We start from the raw sequence: 27,298 nt of genomic DNA, 5'->3' as shown, positions 1-27,298 counted from the left end.
CTGTCCTTTTGCCACCATCAAACTAAACATTTGACTACACGCACCACTTTTCCACAATCCACCAACTGACCATTAGTTTCCACACACCATACTAATCAACACACACACCCACACACACACACACACAATGAACACGCCAAATACACACAGAAAATAGAGTTTAGCTGATTTTGGATATCTCTCTGTCTCGCTCTCCCTCTTACTTCTACGATTTAACTCAACCTCCTACATAAAGAGGAACTTTGTTACCACACTTAATTTAATTATATTTGATGATTTTACAATTTAATAGTTTAATTTAACTGTTCAGTTTGTATGATGAAGAAGGATTACAATAAATAATATATACTTCACATATAGTACAGCAGCCTTTGAAAAGTACAAAACAAAACGAAAAAAAAATCAACGAAGAAAAAACAAAAGCTTCCCTGAGCAAAAACCAATCAAAATTAATGCCAACAAAAAGACCAAAAAACAAAAACGATTGTGTAACGAAAATGACCGGGTATTTCATTGCCCAGCAAATTGTATATACTCTCATCTGTTCTCGCTTAAAAGCAAGTAAGCTTTCCGCTCATATATTCAAATGCGAGCTTAACTTGGCATTATGATTTGACAAATTGATAAATCCCTCTCCCCTCCACTTGAACCTTTTGCGAGCGTTCGTACCTATGGTATCCAGCCGGTTCTGATATATGTATTTGGTCAAAGTTCCAAATTTTTGACCTGTGCATATATATATGTGTATATGTACATATACATGTGCCAAGTCAACTCTTTAGATTGATCATATACTATATATATTGGATATGCTTCATGTTTGTGCGTTGTAAAATTATTTTGGGCAATATTTTTCTGACCCCTTCAAGAAGGTTAAGAAATCCCAAAGCGGGATACCATTTTAATAAAAAGTACAAAATTTACATTTTTATATTCTTGACGACTAACCAAAAAAAAAAAAAAAAAAAAAGTTATCTAATCGGCTTCTTCATTGTCCATCATGAGGATGAATGGAGCTGGTTGGATGTACATACATACATATATAGGCGGAGTTATAGGATCTGTTTCTAGGCGCTCCTCGTTGTTGCGTTTTGTTGTAACCCTGTTTGTTGTTTGATGATTAATTAAATTAGCCATGTCAACAAATAATAATCGAAACGTAATAAGTATCGTAATTATGATCGTTGTGATGTTGTTTGCTGAATTATGGTCTCGACAAAGTCTCGATTTATCTTTACCGTTCGCAGGTTATCGCAGTGATATCCATACTATTCATAGTCCTGTCTACCATAGCCCTGACGTTGAACACCCTACCACAACTACAACACATTGACAATGGTACGCCACAGGATAATCCGCAATTGGCAATGGTTGAGGCCGTGTGTATCACGTGGTTTACCCTAGAGTATATACTTAGGTTTAGCGCCTCGCCGGACAAGTGGAAGTTCTTTAAGGGTGGCTTGAACATAATCGATCTATTGGCAATACTTCCATATTTTGTTTCGCTATTTCTATTGGAAACGAATAAGAATGCAACGGACCAGTTCCAGGATGTGCGCCGGGTGGTGCAAGTCTTTCGCATCATGCGCATCCTGCGAATCCTTAAGCTGGCCCGTCACTCAACGGGCCTGCAGTCGTTAGGCTTTACGCTGCGTAACTCTTATAAGGAACTCGGTCTACTAATGCTGTTCCTGGCCATGGGCGTTCTCATATTTTCTTCGCTGGCATATTTTGCCGAAAAGGATGAAAAGGATACAAAATTCGTTTCAATACCGGAAACATTTTGGTGGGCGGGTATTACAATGACAACTGTTGGCTACGGGGACATCTATCCCACAACTGCACTGGGAAAGGTTATTGGTACTGTGTGTTGCATATGCGGTGTTCTGGTAATCGCTTTGCCTATTCCCATCATCGTTAACAATTTTGCTGAATTTTATAAGAATCAGATGCGACGTGAGAAGGCCCTCAAACGGCGAGAGGCGCTCGATCGCGCCAAACGCGAGGGCAGCATTGTATCCTTCCATCATATCAATCTGAAAGATGCGTTCGCCAAATCCATGGATCTCATCGATGTGATTGTTGATACAGGTAAGTCACCATTTCGTCATGTTTCCTACGCATCCAACCTTATAACCACCTAACTACCTAACCCACCAATTCCCCACATATTTCTTCTAGCCTTTCTTTCACCTTTCTATTCAACCTACCTTTGAAATCAAATTTGTTTACGTTGCTTTTCTAATCTATAGCTAAGCGTACATTATATGTAGATGCATTATATGATATACACAATATATTAATCTTCTGCAATTACTTTATTCTTTGAACTCTAATATCACATCCCCTCTCCTTACACCACTATTATAATTTTTGGATCATTATTCAATTCTAGCTTACTTTGTATGTACCTTCTTCTGCATGCCTTGTTCTCTATGGCTTCTTCGATTTACTTACATAATTTCAAGTTAAAACAAAAAAACAAAAAAAAAAGCAGAAAAGAATTTAATTACAGATGCGTGTAAATACATATTGATCAATAAAGACACCTCATCGACTGCTAAGCCGTAAGATGAAGATAGAAATTGTTGGACATAATCATTGATAGTATAACTACCATATTGGTCAAATGTAAACTAGATAAGCAAATTGCATATAACTATAAGTTCCTGTAGCCGTTAGGCTTTCCTCGTCATTATCCACAAGAATACACACACAGACACACACACACACACACACAAAGACACTCAACGACACATACAAAAAATTAAGCCTACTTGAGGTCAAGTAGGCAATTGCTTTACTCCTGTACTTAGCCTAAGCAAATAGCGAGAGGGAAATTAAAACCGCACCCTCCCTTTATAACACCTTCTCTGAATAAAACACAGCTGTACAATACAATAGAAAACGCCTATAACCATATAAATACAATCTTCAAATCTTCAAACTCTCTACTCTAAGCCAAATTGATCTAAGTTCTCCCTCCTCATCTGTCCTGTATTTAATTTTAGGCAAGCAAACTAATGTCGTGCATCCCAAGGGTAAAAGACAAAGTACACCCAATATAGGCAGACAGACCCTTGATGTGCAAAGCGCTCCAGGTGACTAACATTGCGTATTGCCTATAATCAATTTTCACCTTGTACCAGTATTTCTAACTGTACCTATCCATATAAATACACACACAACTATATCGTTTTTGTAGTTTTTCGGAAAATGCCAATGCCCATAAATGCTTTAAAAGAAAAGCACTTAATAATTTCAGTCGGCATTATTATCCTCACTGTAATCTATCAAACTGCATTAAAAACCCTTATACTCAGCTTATCCCAAAAAGTATGCTAACTAAGAACAAAAAACTTATAAATTACAAATAAAAGGTTGAAAGAGATATTCACTTTATCTTGTTTGTATATGTAAACTGTACAAACTCAATTGAGAATTATTTACAGTCAGGGTTTTGTATATGTACAGAAAATAGCATAATAAACTTATTATATTCTTAGGCTTCAGATACAACATATGAAATGTGTCATTCAAAGTATTCCAATTTGCCGCATAGTTAACACTTATGTTTGCCGTACTCTATAAATTTGCTTAATTATTTATTAATTAGCTAAACATTTTCGTTTTCTTTTTGGTGAAAATTCCTTTCGTGCCTCTAACATATGAAAGTTACCCATTTTCATTTCGAGTTATCCAAATGCCAAGCTTGTTTCTTATATTTACAACAAATTTGAATGTTCAATCTAGAATTTCCATTTCGAGTTTTATACATAAATGAAAAATACAAAACAAAAATATTCCAACAATATTATATAGAAAATAAAAAATAAATATTATAGAAAATTTTCAAGTGCTGATTACATATCTACTAAATACCTACTACATACATACCCTATATAAAGAAACACATGCATTACCATCAAAGCATATTGTATACCCATTCTTCTTAGCCAACTGTAGATTTGTAATTTAGACAACAAAAAACCAAATCAAAATTATAATCGAAATCCAAATCGAATTCTATGCAAGGTAAAAGGGATAGATGTATTTTTAGCATACCTAAAAAAACCTCCATCTCTCAAACTCTTTCTTGTTCTAAATCTCTCTAAAATGTAAGCTTCAATATGAACCTACAACCAACTTGTTCTTCTTTCTGTTCTTCTTTTTCTACTTTTTACACTTATGACTTTCTTCAAAAAAAAAAAAAAAAAACGTTACAATTTCACTTCACTCATACACACACAAACAAACAAACAAACCCATACACAATCTTTAATTATATATACATGTGTGTTGCCAATATCTACAACTCCACCTCACAACGCTACAAACAAAACCGAAAAAAAAACGGATCCAGGCGAGAAAAACACATTGATAGAGCCGCCACCGTTGCCTTCATTCGGCACTCCACGCCGTCGTGCCCTATCGGCTCGCATTCAAGAACTTAATCGCAGCCTTTTGGAGGAGCGCGATGCACAGCAGCAGAATAGCTCCAGTGACAATGAAGATAGCCGCTAAAACAACCAACAACCAAAGCAACAACAACCCAACCCCTAACTCCCAAGCTCAATACTAAAAACCACAGCAACAGCAGCAAATTTAGCATGATAAAGAATTAGCAATAAATGAAATCACAACTTATTGTTAATCTATTTGTAAATTAGTCCTACAAATGCAAACAAATGCAGCTTGTTGTCCTAAACACACACCTACATACAAATACACACACACACACACACACACACACATATATATACATTATCTCACATTAACAGACTCAAGCCAAAGTCAAAATTTAAAGCGAAAAGAAGAAATTCAAAGTACTTCCTTATTATACATAAATGTAACCCTTAACTAACGCTGTTCTTAGGTAGAGCCAAAATGCTTGAATAAATCGGAATCAGAATCAGTTATACAAAATTAGGAATCAGAATTGTATGAACTTTTGTTTAGGCCATATTGTATGTTGTGATTAAATGTAAACTGCTTTAGGCGCCTTATTCACACACACACACACACACAACACATGCATCAGACTGGCTATAGTTTGCAGAACAATTATATTAATCAATTTATGCTAATGATATATTGAACTGCTTAAAAAGAGACCATCGCTCATTCGACATGTTGTCCGCAGAAATCCTAATAGGAAATCGAACTTAATCATTTCGGATCATTGTCATTTTTTTCGTTCATATATATTGAATCTCATTCCGAAAACGTATCTAGACATTCTATTTGTTGTTCATTCAGAAAATTAATTTTTCTCATATTCTGAATTTCAATGTCCCGACTAAGAAGATTCTCACAAAAAAACCAGTCTAAAGAACAAGTTAACAAAAACACACAAACACTTGGGCTCTTAGCCTGTTTTGAAATTGCATCAATTGCAACGTGTTTTCCAATATTTTATTGTCCATCCCTATATCTCTCTCTCTCTCTCTCTCTCTCTCTCTCTGTCGCTCTTGCGTAAAGTGTATTGAAAGTTTTGCTAATCTTTGTTTTCTTCTTATCAAAATGCTATCAGCACTTGAAAATATAATTTAAAGTTACCAAAAATTTGACTAAAAAAGAACGAACTTGATAAACATATGGAAAAAATATTTGCGAATGTTCTGTGATTGATTCTGTCAATTTGTTATGTTTGGCTTAAATTAAATCGCATTCGACTATTATTTTGTTTGGCGTTTTTTTCAACATACTTTCTTTAACCATTATTATTATTGTTCTAATATTTGTCAATGTCAATGTTTTCATTTTGATTTTGAGTTTTTTTCCCGTAAATATTAGTTACATACTTTTTAACTCTTTTTAATCTCTCTCCTCGTTTCGCTCTCGCGCCCTTCATCTTTATTTATATTTTGTTTTCTGTGTAGTTCATTTCAATAGAAATAAAGCAAAACTTTCAAGTACTAACTTCATGAATTGACACTCACCGCTTCCATTGGATAGAAGTTCCTAATTGATATTTGACAAAGTCTTCCACATACTTAGTCGACTTAGTTTATTGTTATGTGTGTTCCAGTGTGACTTGTGTGTGTGTGTGTGCGTGGATAAACGCTTTACTGGAATCAAATCTGAGAAAGAAAACAGAAAAAACAATCTGCGTAAGCACAATTTTGATTTAGTCTAAAAAACTTAGCTATTAATTAGGTAAATCCTACTTAAAGTAGCGACAAAGCAAACTCCAAGGCATTTATTGAGCAAATATATTGAATAATTGAAAATCCCTCCAAAGTTAAAGACATGCTAAAAAGTTAATGTAGTACTGAAAGGCCTGCTCAATGCCACAAGAGGAAAAACTAAAATGGAAAATAAACCAAAACGAAAATCAGCCTTATTTATGATATTAGTTGTTGTAGCTAGCTGTGAGACAGAGTAATTGCTTAGTTCATAATTTAGTGAGAGCGCATCAAAACAATGCAATATTAATAAAAATATACCAATCATATATATAAACCGTACATACATACATATGTACGTATATATGTACATATTTGCGAAGTATATTCATCGTTCTATTTACATACATATGTATGTATTTGTAGAAACAGCAGAGAACTTGGCAAAATGTTCCTAAGAAATATGCATTGGTGAACAATTTTTTGAAAACAAAGAAAAAACCAAACAAATGCCTTATTAAAAGCCTACCTAAGCTTAGTTTTAGTTGCAGAGGCAGGGTGAGAAAGTAAGGAGAAACAAATTAATGACTTATTTTTATCATGCACCCACAAAGTGAAATCTATGTAACAGGCTGAAGGAAGTGTTTCCGATAAAGACAATACATATATACATACATATGTATTATTAATCAGCACAAAGGCCCAGTCAGTCTAGCCGTGCCCATCTCACCGTGGGTCTGTCCGTTTCACCTTAACACCTATGTATGTACATATGTCTCGTAGACTGTATGTGCTGTGAAACCAACTTTTTGTCAGCTCTAGTTTGCTAGTCCGAAACACTTCCGCCCCGTAAAATGAAATGCGAACAGTTTTCAAATTAATCAAGTTGGACACACACACACACATTTTTATTATTAACATCTATCAGTGGTCAACAGAATTGGATCAAAATCGGAAATTTAGCAAGTTATACTATTAAAGTTTTTCACTATGTGAAAAGTGTAAGCGTGAGTGCATGGTATAGCGAAGTCGGCGCGACGACTTACTTAATTTTTGTTAACTGTTACAATGGAAATCATAATAGTCTTAAGCCAAGTAAATTTATATACAAAATAAAATACATATAGAACATACAATTATAAGATCAAGTTGTAATAGTTTTCTTATCCATTTACCTGTTCTGTGCGATTCCAAAATTGCCACGAAATTGTGCGTATAATTTTGATTGGGTTGTTTTGTTTTTCGTATGAAGAATTAACAAAACAGTTCAAAAGTTTCTATCATTATTCTGATGCTTAAGTTGCGGTCTTTTGCGACATCTTGAATATCATTATACTAACGAAAAAGAAGAGGAAAATTGTGTCTAATCGAATGAAAGCCTTTCTGTGCCTTTTTCTATTTTCCTTTTCCTTTTCATTGTCATACTGACAAGCTTTTTTGTTATTATGTCTGTGTGTATGTTATGTCCTTAACTCCAAACTCCATTTTCAGTTATACAATTTTAATAAATTCGGTTGTTTTTTTATATTCTGTCGCCGCATGCTTCCCCTACTTTCCTCCCCCAATTAATTATTATTGCTACATCTAAATAGAAACTGTGCGCTCTTTATGCTCAAAGCCGTGTGTATGAACAATATGAAACATGCATACTCCCCTATACAATTACTTATTCAATTTAACCAAAACAAAACAAAAAAAAAAAAAAAAACCAAAAAATTATAATACAAACACCAGATTATCGTGTTTGTACTGATACTTTTGTGTACTACTGTAAACCGATGAGCAAACAAAACAAACAATAATAATATTTGTGTGTCTGTGAAATTAGCAATAAAACCAAAACCAAAAACAACGCTGTAAAATTTCTTTCGATTTTGTGCCTTATCTAAAACATTTACATATATATACATACTTACATCCAAATACATACGACTACACATACATCTACATCTACTTCCTAGATCTAGATTAATGTTTGGCAAGTTCCAAACAAGTTGTCGTTTGCTTTTGCTCTGTTCTACCCGCAATTCATTTTATTTTCCACATCGTATTTATACGTTGCACCCATGGGGTGAAAGGCTATTTCAAGGTAACTGAAATGAATATGTTTGTCTGTCAATTCGTCTGCCTACTTGTCCGTGTGTTGGCAAGAGCACCAAGATCTCTAATACCATGAGAGTTAGAGCCACGGCTCAAGTGGCCCTTTCTCAGCAATACTAATTACTTCTTTTACTACGTAAACCAAGGCCCAATGGAGTTGGGCGCTTCTTACAGCCAACATGTAAAAGCAACTTCAGTCTCTTTTATATTTAAAATAGTTGTTTCATTTGGTGCATGGTATACCGAAGTCGGCACGACGACTTACTTCATTTTATTATGCGTACACATAAATACTATGAACATACATTAACGTATACGTATGTATGAATATTTTCAAATTAAACAATAAAGGTAATATCAAATCAAGAGATTTGAGTATCATCAAAAGCAAATTAAAAACATCTACTATTTTTACTATTTTATCACGTTTTCTGTACTCATATTTTCCTCAGTATCGATATCTCATTTAATTTGTGTTGTCTTCTGTATTCATCAATTACTCGTATACATATGTATTTTATGTATCAGACGAACACACATTGCGTAAATGACCATGAAATATGCTTTTGTGTATCAAGTCAGTTGTCTACCTGAATATTCAAGCTGCCTGTCTGTCCTTTGTTTCGTACATTTGTTTTGCCGAGCTGCTTTGAGCAAAAACCATCGAAACCAGAAACAACTAACACACACGCTTTATCATAGTCCATGCACATTTACATATGCGAGGGTAGCCCAAAAAGTCTCTAAAGTGAAATGAATAGCCTTTCGACTGGTATAGATGAATAAGGATCATAAAGCAGCCAGTCGTGGCGTCCAATTGTGGTAGATAAATAAATATTTAACTGATAATTTGTTTAATGACATTTGTTATTGATCTGAGCGCTATTAGGATTACCCTCGTTAAATTTACACATTTCGAAGAGTCACTAGTAAATGCTTGAGTAAATAAAAAAGGTTATTGGTTGAGAAGCAATGAATACAAATACTTAAAAAACAAAAATTCTATCGTTTTTTTATAATTTCTTCTACTGTGACTACTAACCAATTCGGTGTCTTACATTTTACTAACCAATCTACTTACATATTCATACGTAAATGCTCTAATAGTTGGTATGCCACCTTGACATATACATAAAAGTAAATGTTGTTAGTAAAGGTAATTCACTTAACAAGAGCAATTCTATGTTCTATATTTTAAACTACTTGCTAATAGTCGTTGACTTTTGTTCAATGTTGTTTCACTGTACCTATCCAACTAATAATATCTATGCGTCAACATCGTCTTTTTCCTTATTATCGTCTTCGTCATCGATATATGGTCGTACAACTATTAACAATTGAAACAATATAATAAATAATAAAAGCGACGTTCATAAAATTCATACCAATCTATATATATTTTCTTTTATTCCTTTATTCTTTTGGTTGAAATTATCATTTGCGAAAAAACAACAAATACAAACTCGTTTTAACTCATTAACACTGATGTCGGCTAAACAAATGCGAAATAAATAAAAAAAAAAAAAAAAAAAACTCAAACGAACAACAAACAAATAAATGGCAACAAAATGCATTCATGGCTTTTTGCGTGTGCTACCACAACAAACCAAAAATCCAATACCGAAATCAACCTACCAACCAACCAATCAATCAATCAACCAACACCAACTCCAACAATCAAATACCGAAAACGATCCCTTTCAACATGACAACGTACCAAACTGAATAACATTCTCCTTCAAATGAATACATTAACCCCTTATCATTCGCACACACCCTCACCACTGACACCAACACCAACATCAACACTCACACTAACGAAAAGCAGAAAAGCGCGAGAGTCACACAAGATCACTGAAAAATTGGCATCGTTTAACCCACGCGCTACGCCGATCACCCACAGGACACAATCTCTCCCAAACGGACGGAAATAGTACTGAAGGCGAATCGACAAGCGATCGCAATCCTGCAACTACGGGAACCGGCTGTTATAAGAACTATGAGCATATAGCCAATTTACGAAATTCAAACCTGAAGCATGTGAGTATTGAACAAACTGGCAAATTCGATGTGACCAATCTTTCGCTGGTTGTCGATTGTTCCACACACTTATACACATACATATGTTACCAATTAATAGTTGGAATTCGTCTGCGGGAGTTTTTGTTGCGTTATATGTACATATTTAACATTGATGGGATAATACTGATCAATTAACTGTCATTTCTACTGATAGCGACGTGGTTCCAGCTCCGAGCAGGACACCGTTCCACCTTACAGCTTCGACAACCCGAATGCGAGGCAAACCTCAATGATGGCCATGGAAAGCTATCGTCGTGAGCAGCAGGCGCTTCACGCCCAGCAACAGCAAAAGCCCCAAAACACAGTGGCAAGCGGAGGAATATCAACTGGGGCTGGTGATGGAAGTCTGGCCAATAATTTGGCCATTGTAGCAGCTGCAAATGCGGCAACAGCTGTGGCCACAACTAGCAGCAACAGCGCACAGGAGGAAGCTGCTGGAGAAGAAGAAGGACAGGCCGAGGATGCCATGACAATTGCATCAAATCAAAAAGGACTTCCCATACAAATGATGATAACGCCCGGGGTAAGTGTTCTTTTCTGTGTATGTGTGGTTCGTCTGTGTGCGGATGCGTGTGTATGTGTGTGTGGGTGAGTGTGTGTGTGTAGGTGTACGTATAAACCAAAACAAATTTATATATATATATATATATTATATATCTCTTAATGTTTGTAAAGTTCTTAAAACGTAACTATGTAACTATTAGTAAATGTGAAGCCGTTAACTGGATCTAAATGTTCCAACTATCAATCTACATACACATATATAGCTACCTACCTACCTACCAACCTATTTAACTGTTCTATCTATTTAAAAGAACAAACTATATATATATAAATATCAAGAAATAATTACAAAACTTATTTCTCACACGTTTAATTTGACGGTATTGTAAAATTTTTCAATTCACTTCTTAATACTGGGCTCTATCGGTTTCTAAAGTTTATCGATTTGGCATTTTCAGTTCGATCTGCTCTATATACTATTTGTCTTTATTATACATACTCATATATGTGTATCTGATATACAACATATACGATTTTATTGAGTTGTAGAATCGGCAGTCTTTTTGTCTTGATTTGTTTTACGTAGTTTAGTCTCATATAAGTATTTCTCACAACAAAAAACTATTTTGAAACAAACAAATCAAAGCTAAACCCCAAACACATTTTAACTTTTAGATTTTACGGGGACGCAGTAAGGAGGTACATTCAAAGTATACACAAGAACTCAACCTACTCTCTATACTCTAAACTCTACTCTATACTCTATAAAATGCATATTTACCACTTGCTACTCTATTCTTTTAATAATAAATAATCATGTTTCCATTTCGATTTGACTTGATTGAGATACGAAATTCGATTGCTGCAACGGCTGAATATGAACTGCTATAAGTTTTCTTCTTTTCTCATTTTTCCTTTTACGCGAAACACAAAATTTCCAGCAATAATTAAATTTGCCTTTACCGAATGTGCAATACATACTGTCAATGGCGTATGTATGATTTCAAAGTAATTTGATCTGATCTGATCTGTTCGGATGTGAATGTGCATCAAACAATAATATTGTATATATTTCGCTCCTATATCATTTTCATTTCGTATGTATTTTCTCTGCAAACATTTTTCAACCTAAAAACGTAGGGAATGCCAATATTCATAAAAAACAAATTTGCAATTCACTTCATTTTATGAAATGTACTAGTAAAATCAGAACGATCAGTCAAGCTATCTAGCATTAATCAATATGACTACAAAATTGATTATTTAAAGGACTAAATATTAGAGTAAAGGTAATCGGTTCAGGGATTGCATTCCCTGGACCCAAAAACAAATACATCCATGTACATTGACAAATACGCATACTTACATACATATAAAAATATCTAGTCACACGTCATTAATGTACACAATATGTAGTTAAAACTTGTTAAAGTGAAAAAAAATATATGCAACTATAACTACAACGACAATAGTTAGGTGAATTCTATGTTCATGCATTGACCACCATCTTCTTCTGCCCATGCACCTTCTCCTCTATTCCCACCTCCTCTACAACTTTTCGAACGTATATTATTGAAAGTCTGGGGGGGATAACGGACTGGCTGCTGCTGTATTACTACTCCTCTCTCTGCAGGGTTTCCAAAAGACCCATTATTTTGGCCGTTCGGGTTATCGCTAGTGTCGGTACTTTGAGATTGCTGTCCCTCTCTGTTCTGCTGCCCTGCAGAAAATGTAGGGGGCTGGGTGACGATAAGAGGGACAGGAGTCGGCCTATCAAACTGCTGCAATGGCTGCCTTAGCTTGTCAAGTAGAGCGTGCAGATCTACTGTTAGTCTGGGCTGAACAATACCCTCAGCCGCTTGCAGTCCAACCATTTGCGAGGACAGAGCATCCACATCCTGACGGGCAGCAAACAGCAGCTGATCATGAGCTGCCAGCTGAAGCTGTGCAATCTGTGCCCTAATGGCCGCGGCAGCTACTTCCTGTTGGGCATTGTGAAGCGTTGCGGTAATGCTGCGCACATGATTCGCCGACTCTTCGAGCTGCGATTGCGCTGTTGAGGCCACTGCCTGGGCCTTCCTGATTTCCGTGGCCTCCAATTGAACTCGAGCCTGGGCAACATATAAATGCTGGACCAGGGTGCGTAGCTCTTTGCTTCTCTGCTCACCGTCGGCCAGAGCCATGGTAGAAGCGTCAACAGCTCGCTGTTGCTGCTGCAAGTTGTCCATCGGCTGTATTTGATCATCGGCACTTTTAAAAAATTTCTCGCATGACAACACAGTGGTAGAGCTAGCTGGAGGTGATGTGGGTGCACCCGGCGGTATAGGCGGAGACGAAGGTATTGGCAATGGTGGAGGATCACATTTTGGTGGATCAGTGGTTTCCATGTTACCGGTGGACTTGTTGACTGGAAAGCAAGTTGTTCCCACATTAGAATCTAAATTGGAGGACGACGATATCGGATCACATTCGGGACCCACACAAATGCCTGGCACATCAGGAACTGCCACAAGCATGTTGTTCAATCAAATAATACGGGATAATTTATATTCGCTACCCACCAGCTAGAAACTCGTTTGCCGCCGCATCCAGTTGCGTATCCGAATCATCAAACCCATTCTCATTAGTGTAAACGTAGTCGTAGTAGTCACCACCATTCCCGCCAATCCCTTGTGCATTTGCTTCGAATTCTCGCCTCATCTTGGGATACTGTTGTGTGTTCGAAGCGCGTAGGACCACAGACAAAATAAAAACTAAATAAAGAAAATTAGGTTTCACTCCGATTTTCGTTCTGGCCCTGGGCCTTCTACTCACTCAACCACTCAAGCGAATTGCTTAGGCGCATTTAGAGCACACTTTGGACCAAATTCGAACATGAACTTCCTAGGCAAGGCATGGGAGAGCTGGCAATTTCGTATCGGAATCAACGCACAATCAAAACAATCATTTCGATTGATAGTCAACGGACTGCCATGACTAAAATTCTAGCTCTAAATCAATCTTTAATCGATTTTCAATTTAATTTTATTTGTTTTTCCTTTTGTTTTTGCGTGGGATAAACTGCTCTAAACATTTTATAGATTTTCCTGCCACTTTTTGACAATTTCACACACACTGCAAGGCACACACACTGCAACAGCTCAGTCCATATGCGGTGATGCCGCTAAACATGCTACTTCTATATAAATATGTACAAAGATATAATCCCCCTGCATGCGAAATGTATATTCAACTTTGATTAACTTATTGCTCCATATACCGCCTTTATACGATATATTCAAAAAACGCCTAACTTTTAAGCCAACTGATAGTTTTTTAGTGTTGTGCTGCATGCAACTTATGGTGATTTTTCATTATTGTACATAACTACTGTAAACAATATATATATATATGTATGTATGTATGTATATGTATGTATAAATAACTTGTTTCTTAAATAATTGAATTGTTTTTATGATTAATATAATTTTCAAAATTTCATACTTGCTATAGTTTTATTTACTTTTTGTTTTTGAAAAATTTACGTTATGCAAAAGAAATATTCCGAAATATTGTTTTATAGGAAGTGGCTGAGTTGCGGCGCCAAGTGGCGCTAGAGAATCTGCAGAATCAGCGCATGGATAATTTGGAACAAGATGTGCCCGTGGAATTCGAATGCTGCTTCTGCACAACTAAGGTAAAATCGATCAGCAATCGGTCAACCCAATTGTTGCCTACAAATTTTGTTTCTAATGTTTGCCCAAATGCTTTCCCTTTATGTTATTTACTAACGTAAACGTGCCTGTGTATGTATTTATAGTTATGTCGCATGCTTCTTTTCCATATTGCACAATTTTCGGTTTGTTGTTGGTTATTTGGTTTTAATTTGTTTTTGAATATCTAGTCTAGCCTGTATAAACAAACTAAAATTGGCAAATATTGTGTACACAATATACACACATACCTTGTATATCAACCTATCGCGAACATCGCATTCAAATACTGTGAAATTGTACAACTATGGCAAATTGGGTTTCATTCAAATCGCTTCTGCAAACGCTCCCCGTAATGAATTAGATGATTCTCCTCCTCGTCCTCCTTCATAAAAGGGGACAAACTAAACGTAGAGTGCGCAACGTATTGGACCATTATTGCAAATCAATCGTAATATTTCAATATAAAAGTGTATATATTTGTGTGTATGTGTACATATTGCAGGATCGCATTTGTGTGTTCCATGACAGGGAGTATAGCATCAAGAGGCTGGCTCGACCGCCGCCACCACCCAAAAATTATTTGGCACTCAAGCGTATGATCGAGGAAGGCATTATCGATATATACTATCTATAGCTTTCCAACGGGAGAACCTGCGGGTAAAGCTGCAATTACCACAAAAACCCCATAATGCAACAAAAACAAAGTCCCTTTCGTGATTTCAGCGTGTATTGTGCTCTTGGTATTGGCAGAGTGGGTGAAGAAGTGTGACCCAATCTGTATATTATTTGAAGATGGTTATTTAACGTTTCTTATTTTGATTTATTCCCTCATTTGGTTATGGTTTTGTCGGTTTCTGTTCATTTTTGTGTACTGGCCGGAGCTGAATCAAACTGAACTTAGCAACTTTTATGTTTGTTGATGTTTTTGACTTCTTGTTTCTCTTTTCATTTTTTCTTTTCTTTCTTAAAGGGTGTGCCAGGATGTCAAGGCGAATGTATTCCATTGCGCGCCAGTAGCGTTTAGAAAGAAAAAGCTTTACCCGACGAATTTACAAAAATTCTTGCAAAAATGTTAATTTAAAAAACGAACTCAAAGTGTGGAACTGCACTGAAACCGCAGACTGCAAATCGCAAATTGCAAAACATTCAAATTTGCAATTCTAGTTCTAATTAGCTTTAATCAGTATACACAAATTAAAAATTTAATCGATTCGTGAGTGGACGTGCAAGTGAAAGCTTAAGAAAGACATAGCAAATTCTAAGAATTTAATTAATGATTACCACAATACCAAAAAAGCAGCATGTGTTATTTTATTTAATCTATATCCCAAATTACAAAATGTGTAAGATTAAGGTCTTGATGAAAGTTTAAATCTCGTTGTTGTTCTCCTCTTTCCTCTCTTTTATGTGTTATAATTTTTTTTTTTTTTTTTTTTTTTTTGCTATTTTACACACTTACACATTAAGCACTTAAATACAATTAGCCTAAAACTATATAACTTTTATTCAAAATATGCGAGGAATATGCTGCTTCAAATCGGAGCAAAAAGTTTGTCATCCGCGAATACCTAAATAATGACTTGATTTAAGTACGTCCTATTCTTTGAAAATAATTTTGGTTCGGATAGTATTACCTTGCTATTTGAGTGTAACGCTTAGTATGGCTTTCGGAGATCATACAAACATAAACTGATAATGATTCACTTTTGCGACACTGATTAATAACGTAGCCATATTAAGTGGCTCTTAGTTAGCGTCCAAAACGGACCGATCAGAGCTAAATTTCGAAACCATTCATGTTTCTCCATTTCCAGCAATTCCTAGCGCAGTTCTTGAACAGAAGCTATATTTAATTCTTAAATGTATATGTTTAACCCTAGCAAAAATGTTTAAAATTCTAGCCACAACAACAGAAAACAAAAACTATTATAACAAACAAAAGTGTTTAGTTTATTTAAATCAATGTTAAAAAGAAATTAAGCAATTCTGAATGCTACGATAAAAAGCCTAATAATAAAACAACAAACAAACTGTAATAATTTCAAAATCTATCTTTATGCATATGATAATACTACAATATATTAGCACCTAACTAATACTCTGAGCACCAACAACAATACAAACAATTGGCTATATCAATAAGAACGTGTTGTTTAACTTATTAGTGTGTGCCGCCTCCACCATCTATAGACCTAGAACGTTTTAAAATACTTTTTATTTCGATTAGCATTATAATTTTCATCATTGATCCGCAGGGTAAGTAAACCACAAAACTTGAATTTTTAAAGATGCTTTTTAAATTCTTATTGAAATATTCAGATCAGGCAAGAAAGGGTTTCAAGAGTTTCTTTTTATGCACGTTTAAGTTCTATTAAAATAGTAGCATGTTTTCTTTGAATGATTCGTTTTTCCTAAGTTCGAGTCACTTGTGTCAAGCACTTAACATCAGAGGGATCGGGTGTGTTAGGTCCAACATTCTCATATGTTTCGATGCATTTCACTTGTTGCTCCACTTTATTGCAGGACTTCAAGGAGTATACAGATGCGGAGGGCGTCATTTCGCTTCCAACTTCCGACTTTCATAAGCCAATTTGTCTGGAAATGCGTCTGCAAGCGGCCAATCGTCAGGCAAATCAATTCGGCTTACTGGGTCCACCTCCCATGTTGTCTTTGCCGCCACCCCCGCCATTACCGTTACCCTCCTCGACAACTGCTAGTGCCAGTGTCGTACCCATTATATCCCAATCATCATCTACCACCTCGTCGTATGGCACTACCACGTCCACCACAATTGCTTTGCCGCCAGATACACCAATACGTTATGGTGCCGCTATAACGACTTCCAACTTCAATCACAACTTCAATAACAACTTCAACACAACCACTGCGGGATTAGGTGGAGGTGCCTCTGGAGGTGGTGGAGGAGGAGGAGTTAGTGGCTTGTTAGTCTATGGTGGCAACTTTAACACCATTTTTGCCAACGGTACCAACAACAATAACAACGCCGATCTAGCCAGTGTGGATAGCTCGGACACCTATGCTAGCTGCCAGACGCACCCATTTCTATCCCAGGGCGACCTTACTCTCGACTTTAATGATGAAGCTTGCACCTTGGACATCGATATGGATAATTTGTATATAAATCCGCTCGAACGAGAGACCACTCATCATCATCAAGCGATAAGCAGCTCCACGGGCTTTATAGTGGGTCTGCCCCCCACAGTCTCATCATCCGGACTTCGTGCCCAGGTGAAGAAGAGTGCTTCTGGGGATACGGCATTAAGGTAGATTCCGCGTATATAGCTACGGTTTTCCATGATTATCGTTATATCTAATATGATACTGCTTTCTTTTCAAGGAATCTTGCTGCCGGTGGGCTCAGTCCAATGGACGATGTCTATCAGAATTTTGATGTCCAGGAGCGAGGCAGTCGCGTCAGCTTAAACGAAAACTCAGTGCCAAAGCATCGCAAGACGCGATTTCAGCAGAGCTTCACTACGACCACATCGCCGGCGTCGAGCACCTTAAGAGGGGCCAGTGCCAAGCCAAGAGCACGTTTCGAGGACACGAGGCTTGATGAGGACTCACGGCTCGGAACGGGTTTGGCTCGTATGGATACTGCCAGCATTTCAGGTAGTACAGCAACCAGCAGCAATTTGCCCAGCTCCACCAACACCAGCCAAAAAAAGAAGCGTTCGGTTTTCATGCCGGGAAAAAGCATAGCCACTGCCACCAAACTAATCAATCAACGTTTGTTTGGCGTACAAAATGTGGGAAGCAAAGGTAAGTAGCGCTGACCACAATATGAAATGGTCTTATGCTGCAGTTTTATGATTACAGCCAAATTCGAGAGCAAACATTCCTCATCGATTGACTCGATTGATGCCTCGCCCAATCTGGAACACCACAGACGCTCCAAATCGATACTGAAAAACAAGTCTGATGTCTCACGCATACTCTCTGATCCTGAATGTGAGCGTCTGTTGGCGGACAACATGTCGGGCTCGGGCGTATCCGACAACGGCACAGTAATGGTAATTTCAAGTAAAAACTAGGCCGACTTGTTAGCTTTAGTTCTAAATGTTATGTTGTCGTTTTGCAGGGCGAATCTGGCAGCGATTACTCACCGAATAAATTACCTCATTCAGTTTTAGCTAAGTCTATATCCCCACCACCTCTCAGGCATCGTACACTAATACAACAACGATCTGGACCCGCGACATTGCAATCGAATCGTACCAAGTTCCAAACGCCCCGCTATCCCGAGGAGCAGGCCTTGCGTCAAGTAAAACCTTTGCTAGCTCGGTCCTCACCTGCGGCCTCCAACTCTGGCCAGTTGCAGGCATTCCAATCAATGGGCGATGGCCATCAGACAAGAGACAGCAGTCTAGGTAGGTTCATAGGTCTAAAATAATGCCAATCTCCATCATTTACATCACTGAGTAATCCAGACGTTTGGCTGTGAAAATCCAAAAACAACTATTTTATTTCTTTCCCTCTCTTCCATATCTATCTATCTATCAATCCATTAAACTAACTATCCCGCTCAATCTTTAGTTACTGTTTTCGATGCTGCATTTTGAAAACCCTAATCCACCCCACTCCATTTGACTCCACTATCCCAATCCGCAGACACAGATACTGATACTGAAACTGATACACAGACCCAATCAAATATGGAGTGCAGCCCGCCACAGCGCTGTTAATTTGTTAGTATCGAAAATACAATGAAATATGTATAACATTGACACCTGTATATACATGGGGGTATGGGGGAATTTGATAACAAAAATTCATTCAGTACTGAAATGTTCCCAATGCCATCCATATACACCCCACCCCACCCACAATCGACTATCTAGCACTACTCGTTCCTCAGTTAAAAATATGTTTACTGATGGGGGGCAAATGGGAATATTTTGTTGTGTTACCATCTTATTAATATTGTTGTGCAGCTGTAGCCGTTGGCCTTTTCTCCACCACCCACACACACAGTCACACAACACAAATACACATAAATTCACACTCACATGACACACTAACACAGCTTTATATATTGCAATGTAGTTCTTGAATATCCTTACAAATGTATTTACCTAAAACCAAACTTCTTAGCCGAAACGGTTTGTATTATTCAAATGCATTCAGATGCATGTCGCCCAAGAAGTTCATATTCAAATTAACAAAAAACCAGAGGGCCGGGGCTAACTTCGACCGCGTCAAAGTTTGTATACCCTTGCAACTTTTTTGGTAACTCTTTCCTTACCTATTAGCCATCAATGTGGAAGAACGTTTTATCTAAAAAGGCTTATGCTTGCGAAAGAAAGGCCTACAATCATAGGAAATAACGAAGATATTGATCAAAGTCACTGTTTTCCACCGATCGTTCCTATGGGAGCTATATGATATAGTCACCCGATCTTTATCAAATTCGGCACAGTCATTAACATATATATTAAATTAAGAAATGTTTAATTTAAAAGCAATCGCGTTAAAAGTAACGAAGTTATTTACAAAAGTCACTGTTTTCGACCAATCGTTCCTATGGGAGCTATATGATATAGTCACCCGATCTTGATCAAATTTGGCATAGTCGCTTATAGGCGTAGTAAACTCTCTAATATTAAGTTTCACGACAATAGCTCAGAAAATAACGAAGGTATTGAGAAAGTCACTGTTCGTGACTTGGCCGTTTGTATGGGAGCTATATGATATAGTCACCCGATCTTGATCAAATTTGGCATAGTCGCTTATAGGCGTAGTAAACTCTCTAATATTAAGTTTCACGATAATAGCATAGAAAATAACGAAGTTATTGAGAAAAGTCACTGTTCGTGACTTTGGGGTTTGTATGGGAGCTATATGATATAGTGGTCCGATCCGGCTGAATCTGAGATATACAACGCCTGCAGTATATACAAGCCTACGTGCAATTTCAGCTCTGTAGCTCTTACGGTCTAGGAGGAGTTTGCGTTGATCCAGACGGACGGACGGACGGACGGACATGGCTAGTTGAACTCGTCTCGTCGTGCTGATCAAGAATATATATACTTTGTATGGTCGGAGATGCTTCGTTCTATGCGTTGCACACTTCTGACACAAATTAATATACCCTTTTTGCAAGGGTATAAAAAAATATCAAAGAAGCACACTTTGGCTATGCCGAAGTATATATACCCTTGCAGTCCTTGTCAATAATATTTATCCATTTTCAAAACTAATTTTCTGTAACTCAATTCATCCATGCACAGACAAAACGTCCAAGGTATCCCTCTGTCTCTTTTTAGTACGCGATAGCCGCAATTTCTTTTGCTTCTTCTCCCCCCATCCTCTTTGCGAACCACTAGTATGTATGTGTACACGCAAATACGTCAGTGATCGGCACGCACATACATACAGCGTTGTTTGTGTGTATATAAATATCTCAATATCGGACTGACGGCCAGATGGACATGGCTTAATCGACTCATCTTCTCATGCTGATCAACAAAATATTCAAACATCTGACCAATTTAATAAAGGAAGTGACAATGCAACGCTTTTTAAATAGTTTTTTCACTTATAAAACAGCTGTAAAGTAATTTAATTAGTAGTAAAGTGAATTTAGACTGATATTCTGGTTTCTCTTAAATCTTTTTAGCGAGTTTTAAATGAATTAATATGAGTTTTTTTATTAAACATACCTCCGTGGCATTTGTTCCGCTTCTTAAACTGGTACTCTAAGCACAGCCTGAAAGGAAAAATAACAGTGCGTCATTTAAAGGATATTTGTATTTGCAAGGATACTTCGCAGTCGGCTCGCCGAATATCACTCGTTATTAGTTAAATAAACTAAAAAAAAATTGTTATTACTACTATTAAATGTCTAATGCACATTTATCACAGATTCGGAGACAACTTTTACATCACCCATCTGCAGTAGACCTATGGAGGAAACCGCATCAAGTTCTTATCCTGTCCAAACACAGGATCAAGACGACGTCCAGGCAGAGGGCGATGGCGAGAGCGAAAACGACATTGAGGCCAACGATGAGCAGCAAGCTCTGCTTCAATCAGCTGAAGATAATGTCAATGCCAAGGATGGTGATGTAACAGGTGGCGGCAGTGGTTGTCAAAGTAATGAAGGCACGTAGCAATAAGTAAATATAAATACACACACAACCAACACACAAACATTAAAAAATCGCTAAGTACTTAGTTATTCTATAAAACCAAACAAAAGAACAAAAACTCAAAGTGATAGCAAAGTTAGCAAAAATGGAATGTGAATTATATAAAAGCAATGAACAGTATCCTAGTCAAAATGGTGTTAGCAAGTTGAATATTTTTACAAAACCCAAAGCTAAAAAACAAAACAAACAAAAAACACAAAAAAAAAAGAATATGGGAAGAAAAGAAAGTGAAACGAAACTACTCGATCGGCCGTATAGAGTCAACAACAGGACGAAAGAAATAGCAAGAGCAACATTACAAAAAAGGAATGCAAAATAATAATAATTTATTTAGATACAAATGCCCTTATCGGTGTGCTTAACGAAACGAAAAGAGGCAAATGGAAATTAATAAGAGCAACTCCTTTAATAAATAAGTTAACAGGAGAGTTCTGAGCATCCTTAACTTACCAACATAAATCTACATACATATGTACAGAGCAAACATTCATCCACAGCCTTCATAGTAACAAACCACAGATACTAAAAACAATTGCAGTAAACCAAAACACTAAACTAGCACTATAACACAACTATAAGCTAAATATTAACATAAACAAAATCACCAGAAAAGCCTAAATTGCCGATAGGAAAATAGCAAACCAAACATAAGATTGTAATATTCATATTAAAAGTATCATATACACATACATATACAAATGTGAAAGTCCTCTTGTTGCATATATGTATATTTACACATCTTCAACCATCGCAATTACGATTTGCAGCATATTTACATACAGATGAATATATATATGTACATATACATATGTAGGTATATATATATATATTTATTTATTCTTCAAAGTCACGCGCCAAAGAGAAAAGTATACAGTCACTTTTTATAGTAGATCGGATATGACACTATTTACCATATGTATAATAAGAATTCTAAAAATGAGAAAACAAAAAAAAAAAAAACAATTAAGAAAATCACAACTGTATTTAAAACTCGTTACGCAATTGTTCGTTTATATATGTTCAACGGTAAAGCAACCGAAACTACTTACTATAAGTTAATAGTAAAGGTAAATTATTTGACAAAGAGATCCCAATCGATAAGGAATGCAACTGATACTAATGTTATTACTATATTTAATTACCGGCTAAATACCGACTACGATAGTACCTATGAATATGAGACATTTGGTTGCAGCAAATGGCAAATTTCGAATGAACCGGCCATTGTTAAAGTCCTGTTTGTTTCTTCATCCAAGTGGATGTTTATTTTATCGGTTGCAGTTGACAATGTTTGAGCTTTATAAAGTGTAGTTTATGGTTTCGGGTATCCAACGGTTGCATTCCTAGTTTTGACGCAAACATTCTTAATGTATAAAAATCAAAAGTTCTATAGACACAGTTACAAACAAAAGCAGATATCACGTGTACCCAAAACAATGACTAAATAAATATGCCTCTTGATATTTGTGGGAAAAAATATACGTGAAAAATATATAGGTGATATTTTGTGAGCTCGCTTTCGATGTGTGCGCTTGTGTGTGTGTTAGATGAGTTAGTTAGATCTACTCCAAGTAGTATATTCGTGTCTCATTATTTTGTTGTTGGCTTTCTGTTTCTGAAATACGTAAGCAATAAAATTGAAAATCAATATTTTTGGACTAAATTTGTTCAATGACAAAACTGTCGCCCATATTCAAGGCAACTAACATTTCCTCCAAAATGCATTCTCATACACCAACCCCACAATTCTTTCGTCAATTATTTAAACTTTACCCTAAATCACGAAATTTCCTTTGCAAGTCGTCTCGTTTCTTGCTTTCTCTGCTTTAAGAAACATTCCATTGGTATTGTTATTAACTACGTACTTAGTATCTCTTAATAAATCATACACACACAAAAGAAAAAAAAAACAACTAAGACCCCAAAAAACAAAATAATAAAAACAATTAAGCATTTGATGAAAGTTTTAAGCAAATTTTTAGGCCTGGCTAGCAAAATGTGCAAATTTTTATGCAAGAAATACAAATAAAGCAAAACAAAAAAAACGTTTAACAAAAAACCTACAAAAAGATCAATAAATTCCAGCATTTATTAAGACATTAAAGTTAATCTAATAAATATTTAAGCAAATATGTATATAAAACGTTAAGAAGCTTAAAACTAATTAAGCCTTGAACTGTCCAGCGTTAAACAATTCTGCTAGTTCGACATAATAATATCCTTTATGTTCTTTTACCCTATTTCTTATGAATGATCTTTATCGGAGATGCTGCAGGGCTGCAAAAATGTATGAGAAATGAAGTCGAATGCTAATTCGCCTCTTAGAAACATATCAGTAGAATGAATACAACAACAACACCATACACAAATAGCAATACACTGTATTCTACACACACACACACACACACACACACACACACACACACACGCACACGCACGTATACATACATACATACTCACACAGGACATAAACACTGCAAATGTACACTGTAAATTCAACATGAAACGTTGTTTTTTATACCAAAAGCAAAACTAACACAAGAGATAAATTTAACGTCCGCTTTTTGAGAAAACAAAACTCGATCAAGGAGAATTAAATTAATGTTAACTTTTTAAGGAATATGCAGTACAATATGTAATTTTTTAAAGTATTTTTTTGATTACTACTGTTCATGCATCTGCTACAGTTCAATAATTTGCGAACGTACATAGATATATTTGCGTTCGGTTGTTAGGCATCTCGGTTTTAAAAGATTGAACACAGTGTTTCTTTGTGGGCACATTCCATAAATATAGAAAATTCATTTCATTGTGTATAGGCTTTTGTAAATATTCTCTTATTGATTTCAATTGAACACAATCAAAAACTGAAAGAGGTTGAGAAGTAGTAAACATGAGGATAATGAAAAATTGAGTAACTGAGTCATATTAGTTTTAGTTGAATTGAAAAAGAAAATGTTGTTTTTTGCATACAGAATATATATTTATATATATTTTAGTTTGAAATTGTTGTTAATTTTCTAAATTTAAATACTCTTTACGCCTAACAAAGAAAATGCCATCATTAAATTCAATTCAATACTCAAGTAAAAACAAAATTTACGATTCTCTAACAGCGGAGTCATCTATCAGTAAGTGTATCCTTCCGTATTTCAAACTTTTGTTACATTCTTGGAGTTTCAAAATTTTAAATGTTATTTGGGCATCATGAAAATATGTGGTCGTAGAGAGTATTTCAAAGTCGGCGCTCGACTTTCCTGCGGTATATTTTTTTTTTTTACTAAACAACTGCAACTGGATAAAGATAACAAAACAAAGCAAAAAAAAAAGCAACAGAGAAACTTAACAAATGCAAAATGTTATTAATATTAATTATAATATTAAAATTATTTATTAAACGATATGTACATTTAAATGTAGTCTGTCGGTGACGAACGTTGGAAAAAAATTTATTTAAACGTATTAAAATCTATATTGAGCGAAAGATAATGGAAATATATATATGAATCATTGGCAAAATTTAAAAGCTAGACACAATTGATTTAATTGAACTAATTTTAATAAGGTACTACATACATATGTAGGTACATAATGAGGTGAGTGCCTGTTTTTATTACGAATACATTGTTCTCGTTTTGACATCTATGGGCTAAGACACAATAAGAAAATATGTTAGCGAGGCATAAAGGAACCTGCGAGATTTTATCGCATCGTCCTGTCTTCGATGAAGTTGACTTGGCTGCCTTTAGTTAGAATTATTAATAATTGTCACCCCATTGAATCGAAAAAGAGTGTGTGTGGAAAGGATAGCAACCATATCAGTTATGAATACAAATAGATTTCTCATCGTTAGGTTGAAATTGTTTTATTTATATAAAAAAATAGTTTATTATTGTCATCTCTCCATAATATTTTTGTATTTGAGGTAGATATATGTATAGACGGAGTCAACTCTCTTCCTGTTTTACTTGGATCTCTATCGATAAAATTGTAGCCGATTGAATGTCATATATTTGGCATCCAATAAGATTTCCTAAAAATTAATTCATTACTAATTTGTTGAGTGTATATATACTAGTATTATATGATATCGATACATACTTCATCATGACTTAGTCTCACAACATCTGGCATTTCCAAGTGCAGGGGTTTTTGCTGTTCGGGATTCCGTATGGTCTTGATTAATTGGAACGCGTGCTTTCGAAACTCTTCGCCTAGATCTGGTTCGATACGCAAATATTTTAGACCTTTATTTGAATTAAGAGTTTTAAGAGCTGCTGCACAAAAGTCGCCCGCTTTGCCGCGAAATTTTACACAAATGACCTGAAGTTTTGTAAGTTGGGCCAACAGTTTAAACGCTTCTGGGTCAACAAATATTAATTGAATTTCTCTGAGAGTATCGATTTTTACAATCTGCTGAGTGTCTTCGACACCGACAACAGTTTCTATAAACTTTAACGACTGTAATTGCTTTTGGGAAAAGGCTTTTAAAAAAGATGACATATTGTCGTCAATTAAATTTCTAATATTCAAGGTTCTCAAATTGGGTAAATCGGCCAGTTTCGTATATAAGTTGGAATCTTTGCATAAACGGAAGGAAATCTCCTCCAACTTGGGGCAATGTGGCACAATATCGATAAGATTTCCATTGATTTTACAGTTATGCAGATGGATAACACGAAGGTTTCCATTTGATTTGCAATATTTTACTAGATCATCAATATTTCTGACGCCCTCTAAATGTAAAGTATCTAAATTATTGATTTCACATAGGTCATCAATATTTATATCTGTAAAATTAACAAAAAAAAATTTGTCAGTTCACCATGTGATGAGGTCTACTTGCTTAACTCTTACCTAGTTGAGTTTTAATTGTAAGGCTTCTCAATTTCGGCAAGCCTCTTAAAGCCAATATAGTTTCATTAACAATTTTTGGATTAGGTATATAGAAAAATGAGTTTTTACTGATGGTCAAACTTTCAAGTGACTGCATTTTTCTAATTATAGTACAAAAGTCGTCAATGGGTATTAACTCTTTGGGTTCTTCAAGCTTTTGGCGGAAAAGACGCAAGTAGTTATGGTTCATCTCTTCCCTGGATAGCTGATCATTACGGGAGCATGCCTGTTTGCTGCTATAAAAATGATAATCAACATGGTTGATGTTAACAGCCAGAGTTCGTATGCAGCCATGTAAGATACTAAATAATGTAAGCTGTTCCCTTAGAGTGTCCAATTCAAATTCTTCCGTCACAATTTCGTTGATGTAAAATGTTGGATAGAGCGTATTGGCCCAGTTTTGGACTACGCGTCGAAGTGCCGTGCAGACATGTGATACATTTATATGATCTTTTATTTGCAAGAACTTCAGTATGTGGCCAAAACAGTCGTCATTTAGCTCCAAAATGTGCATATTGCTTCACCTTTATGTTAAAACTAAGCTAACATCTGGGTTGTCAATGGTCTAATGAGTCACTTGCTTGAAAACTTTTGATAACACCGTAATAATATAAAGCAAGAAGTCAGTGAGGCGACCCACTTGATACCCTTTACACATCTTAGTCTATGTCATCTGTGGATCCACGCCATCCTATTGGGTCTCTTCACGGACCAACAATGA

The 27,298-nt window shown here is 36.0% G+C and overlaps 2 protein-coding genes and 1 long non-coding RNA gene across 10 annotated transcripts in view; 1 reads left to right on the top strand and 2 right to left on the bottom strand.

Annotated features, from left to right (window-relative positions):
• Window positions 1-25,207, top strand: part of Shab (Shaker cognate b) — a 59,858-nt gene extending 34,651 nt beyond the window's left edge. Inside the window, exons 6-15 of one of the 6 annotated variants that reach the window (XM_068283807.1) lie at window positions 1,248-2,091; window positions 3,012-3,101; window positions 10,132-10,268; window positions 10,465-10,833; window positions 14,377-14,490; window positions 17,033-17,793; window positions 17,868-18,292; window positions 18,350-18,543; window positions 18,612-18,900; window positions 21,395-25,207. In XM_068283807.1, coding sequence (XP_068139908.1) covers window positions 1,248-2,091; window positions 3,012-3,101; window positions 10,132-10,268; window positions 10,465-10,833; window positions 14,377-14,490; window positions 17,033-17,793; window positions 17,868-18,292; window positions 18,350-18,543; window positions 18,612-18,900; window positions 21,395-21,642 — 3,471 coding nt within the window. In that variant the 3' untranslated portion in view covers window positions 21,643-25,207. Of the gene's footprint in view, window positions 1-1,247; window positions 2,092-3,011; window positions 3,102-10,056; window positions 10,269-10,464; window positions 10,834-14,376; window positions 14,491-15,011; window positions 15,167-15,479; window positions 16,746-17,032; window positions 17,794-17,867; window positions 18,293-18,349; window positions 18,544-18,611; window positions 18,901-20,796; window positions 21,029-21,394 lie in introns of those variants that run through there. The other 5 variants (XM_068283804.1, XM_068283802.1, XM_068283803.1 and 2 more) reach the window with 5 other exon arrangements.
• On the bottom strand, window positions 12,222-13,738 carry LOC137572037 (uncharacterized). 3 transcript variants are annotated; one of them, XM_068283810.1, is made up of 3 exons: window positions 13,629-13,738; window positions 13,376-13,567; window positions 12,222-13,317 (listed from the first exon to the last, which is right to left on the bottom strand). In XM_068283810.1, exons 1-3 carry the CDS (start codon window positions 13,657-13,659, stop codon window positions 12,287-12,289), a joined length of 1,254 nt encoding a protein of 417 aa, XP_068139911.1. In that variant the 5' UTR covers window positions 13,660-13,738; the 3' UTR covers window positions 12,222-12,286. The 3 variants fall into 3 exon arrangements, with proteins under 3 accessions (XP_068139911.1, XP_068139912.1, XP_068139913.1); XM_068283811.1 differs by having other exon boundaries at window positions 12,222-13,251; XM_068283812.1 differs by having other exon boundaries at window positions 12,222-13,221.
• Window positions 25,208-25,530: 323 nt separating the features above from the next.
• Window positions 25,531-27,095, bottom strand: LOC137572025 (uncharacterized). Its single transcript, XR_011031515.1, has 3 exons — window positions 26,539-27,095; window positions 25,783-26,471; window positions 25,531-25,714 (listed from the first exon to the last, which is right to left on the bottom strand). It is a non-coding gene; the product is annotated as an uncharacterized lncRNA (long non-coding RNA).
• Window positions 27,096-27,298: the final 203 nt, after the last annotated feature.

This window comes from Drosophila tropicalis, unplaced genomic scaffold, assembly GCF_018151085.1.
Source record: "Drosophila tropicalis isolate 14030-0801.00 unplaced genomic scaffold, ASM1815108v1 contig_169, whole genome shotgun sequence".
Lineage (NCBI taxonomy): Eukaryota > Metazoa > Arthropoda > Insecta > Diptera > Drosophilidae > Drosophila > Drosophila tropicalis.
The sequence above is the reverse complement of the archived record's forward strand: the minus strand, read 5'-3'. Positions and strand labels throughout refer to the sequence as shown.

Bases quoted from the DNA above. Each gene is read 5' to 3' on its own strand.
- LOC137572037 (XM_068283810.1), bottom strand. From the start codon at position 13,659: ATGCGCCTAAGCAATTCGCTTGAGTGGTTGA. The intron at 13,568-13,628 runs GTGAGTAGAAGG...TTCTTTATTTAG, and splicing joins CAATTCGCTTGAGTGGTTGA to TTTTTATTTTGTCTGTGGTC. The intron at 13,318-13,375 runs GTGGGTAGCGAA...TGCTTGTGGCAG, and splicing joins GGCAAACGAGTTTCTAGCTG to TTCCTGATGTGCCAGGCATT.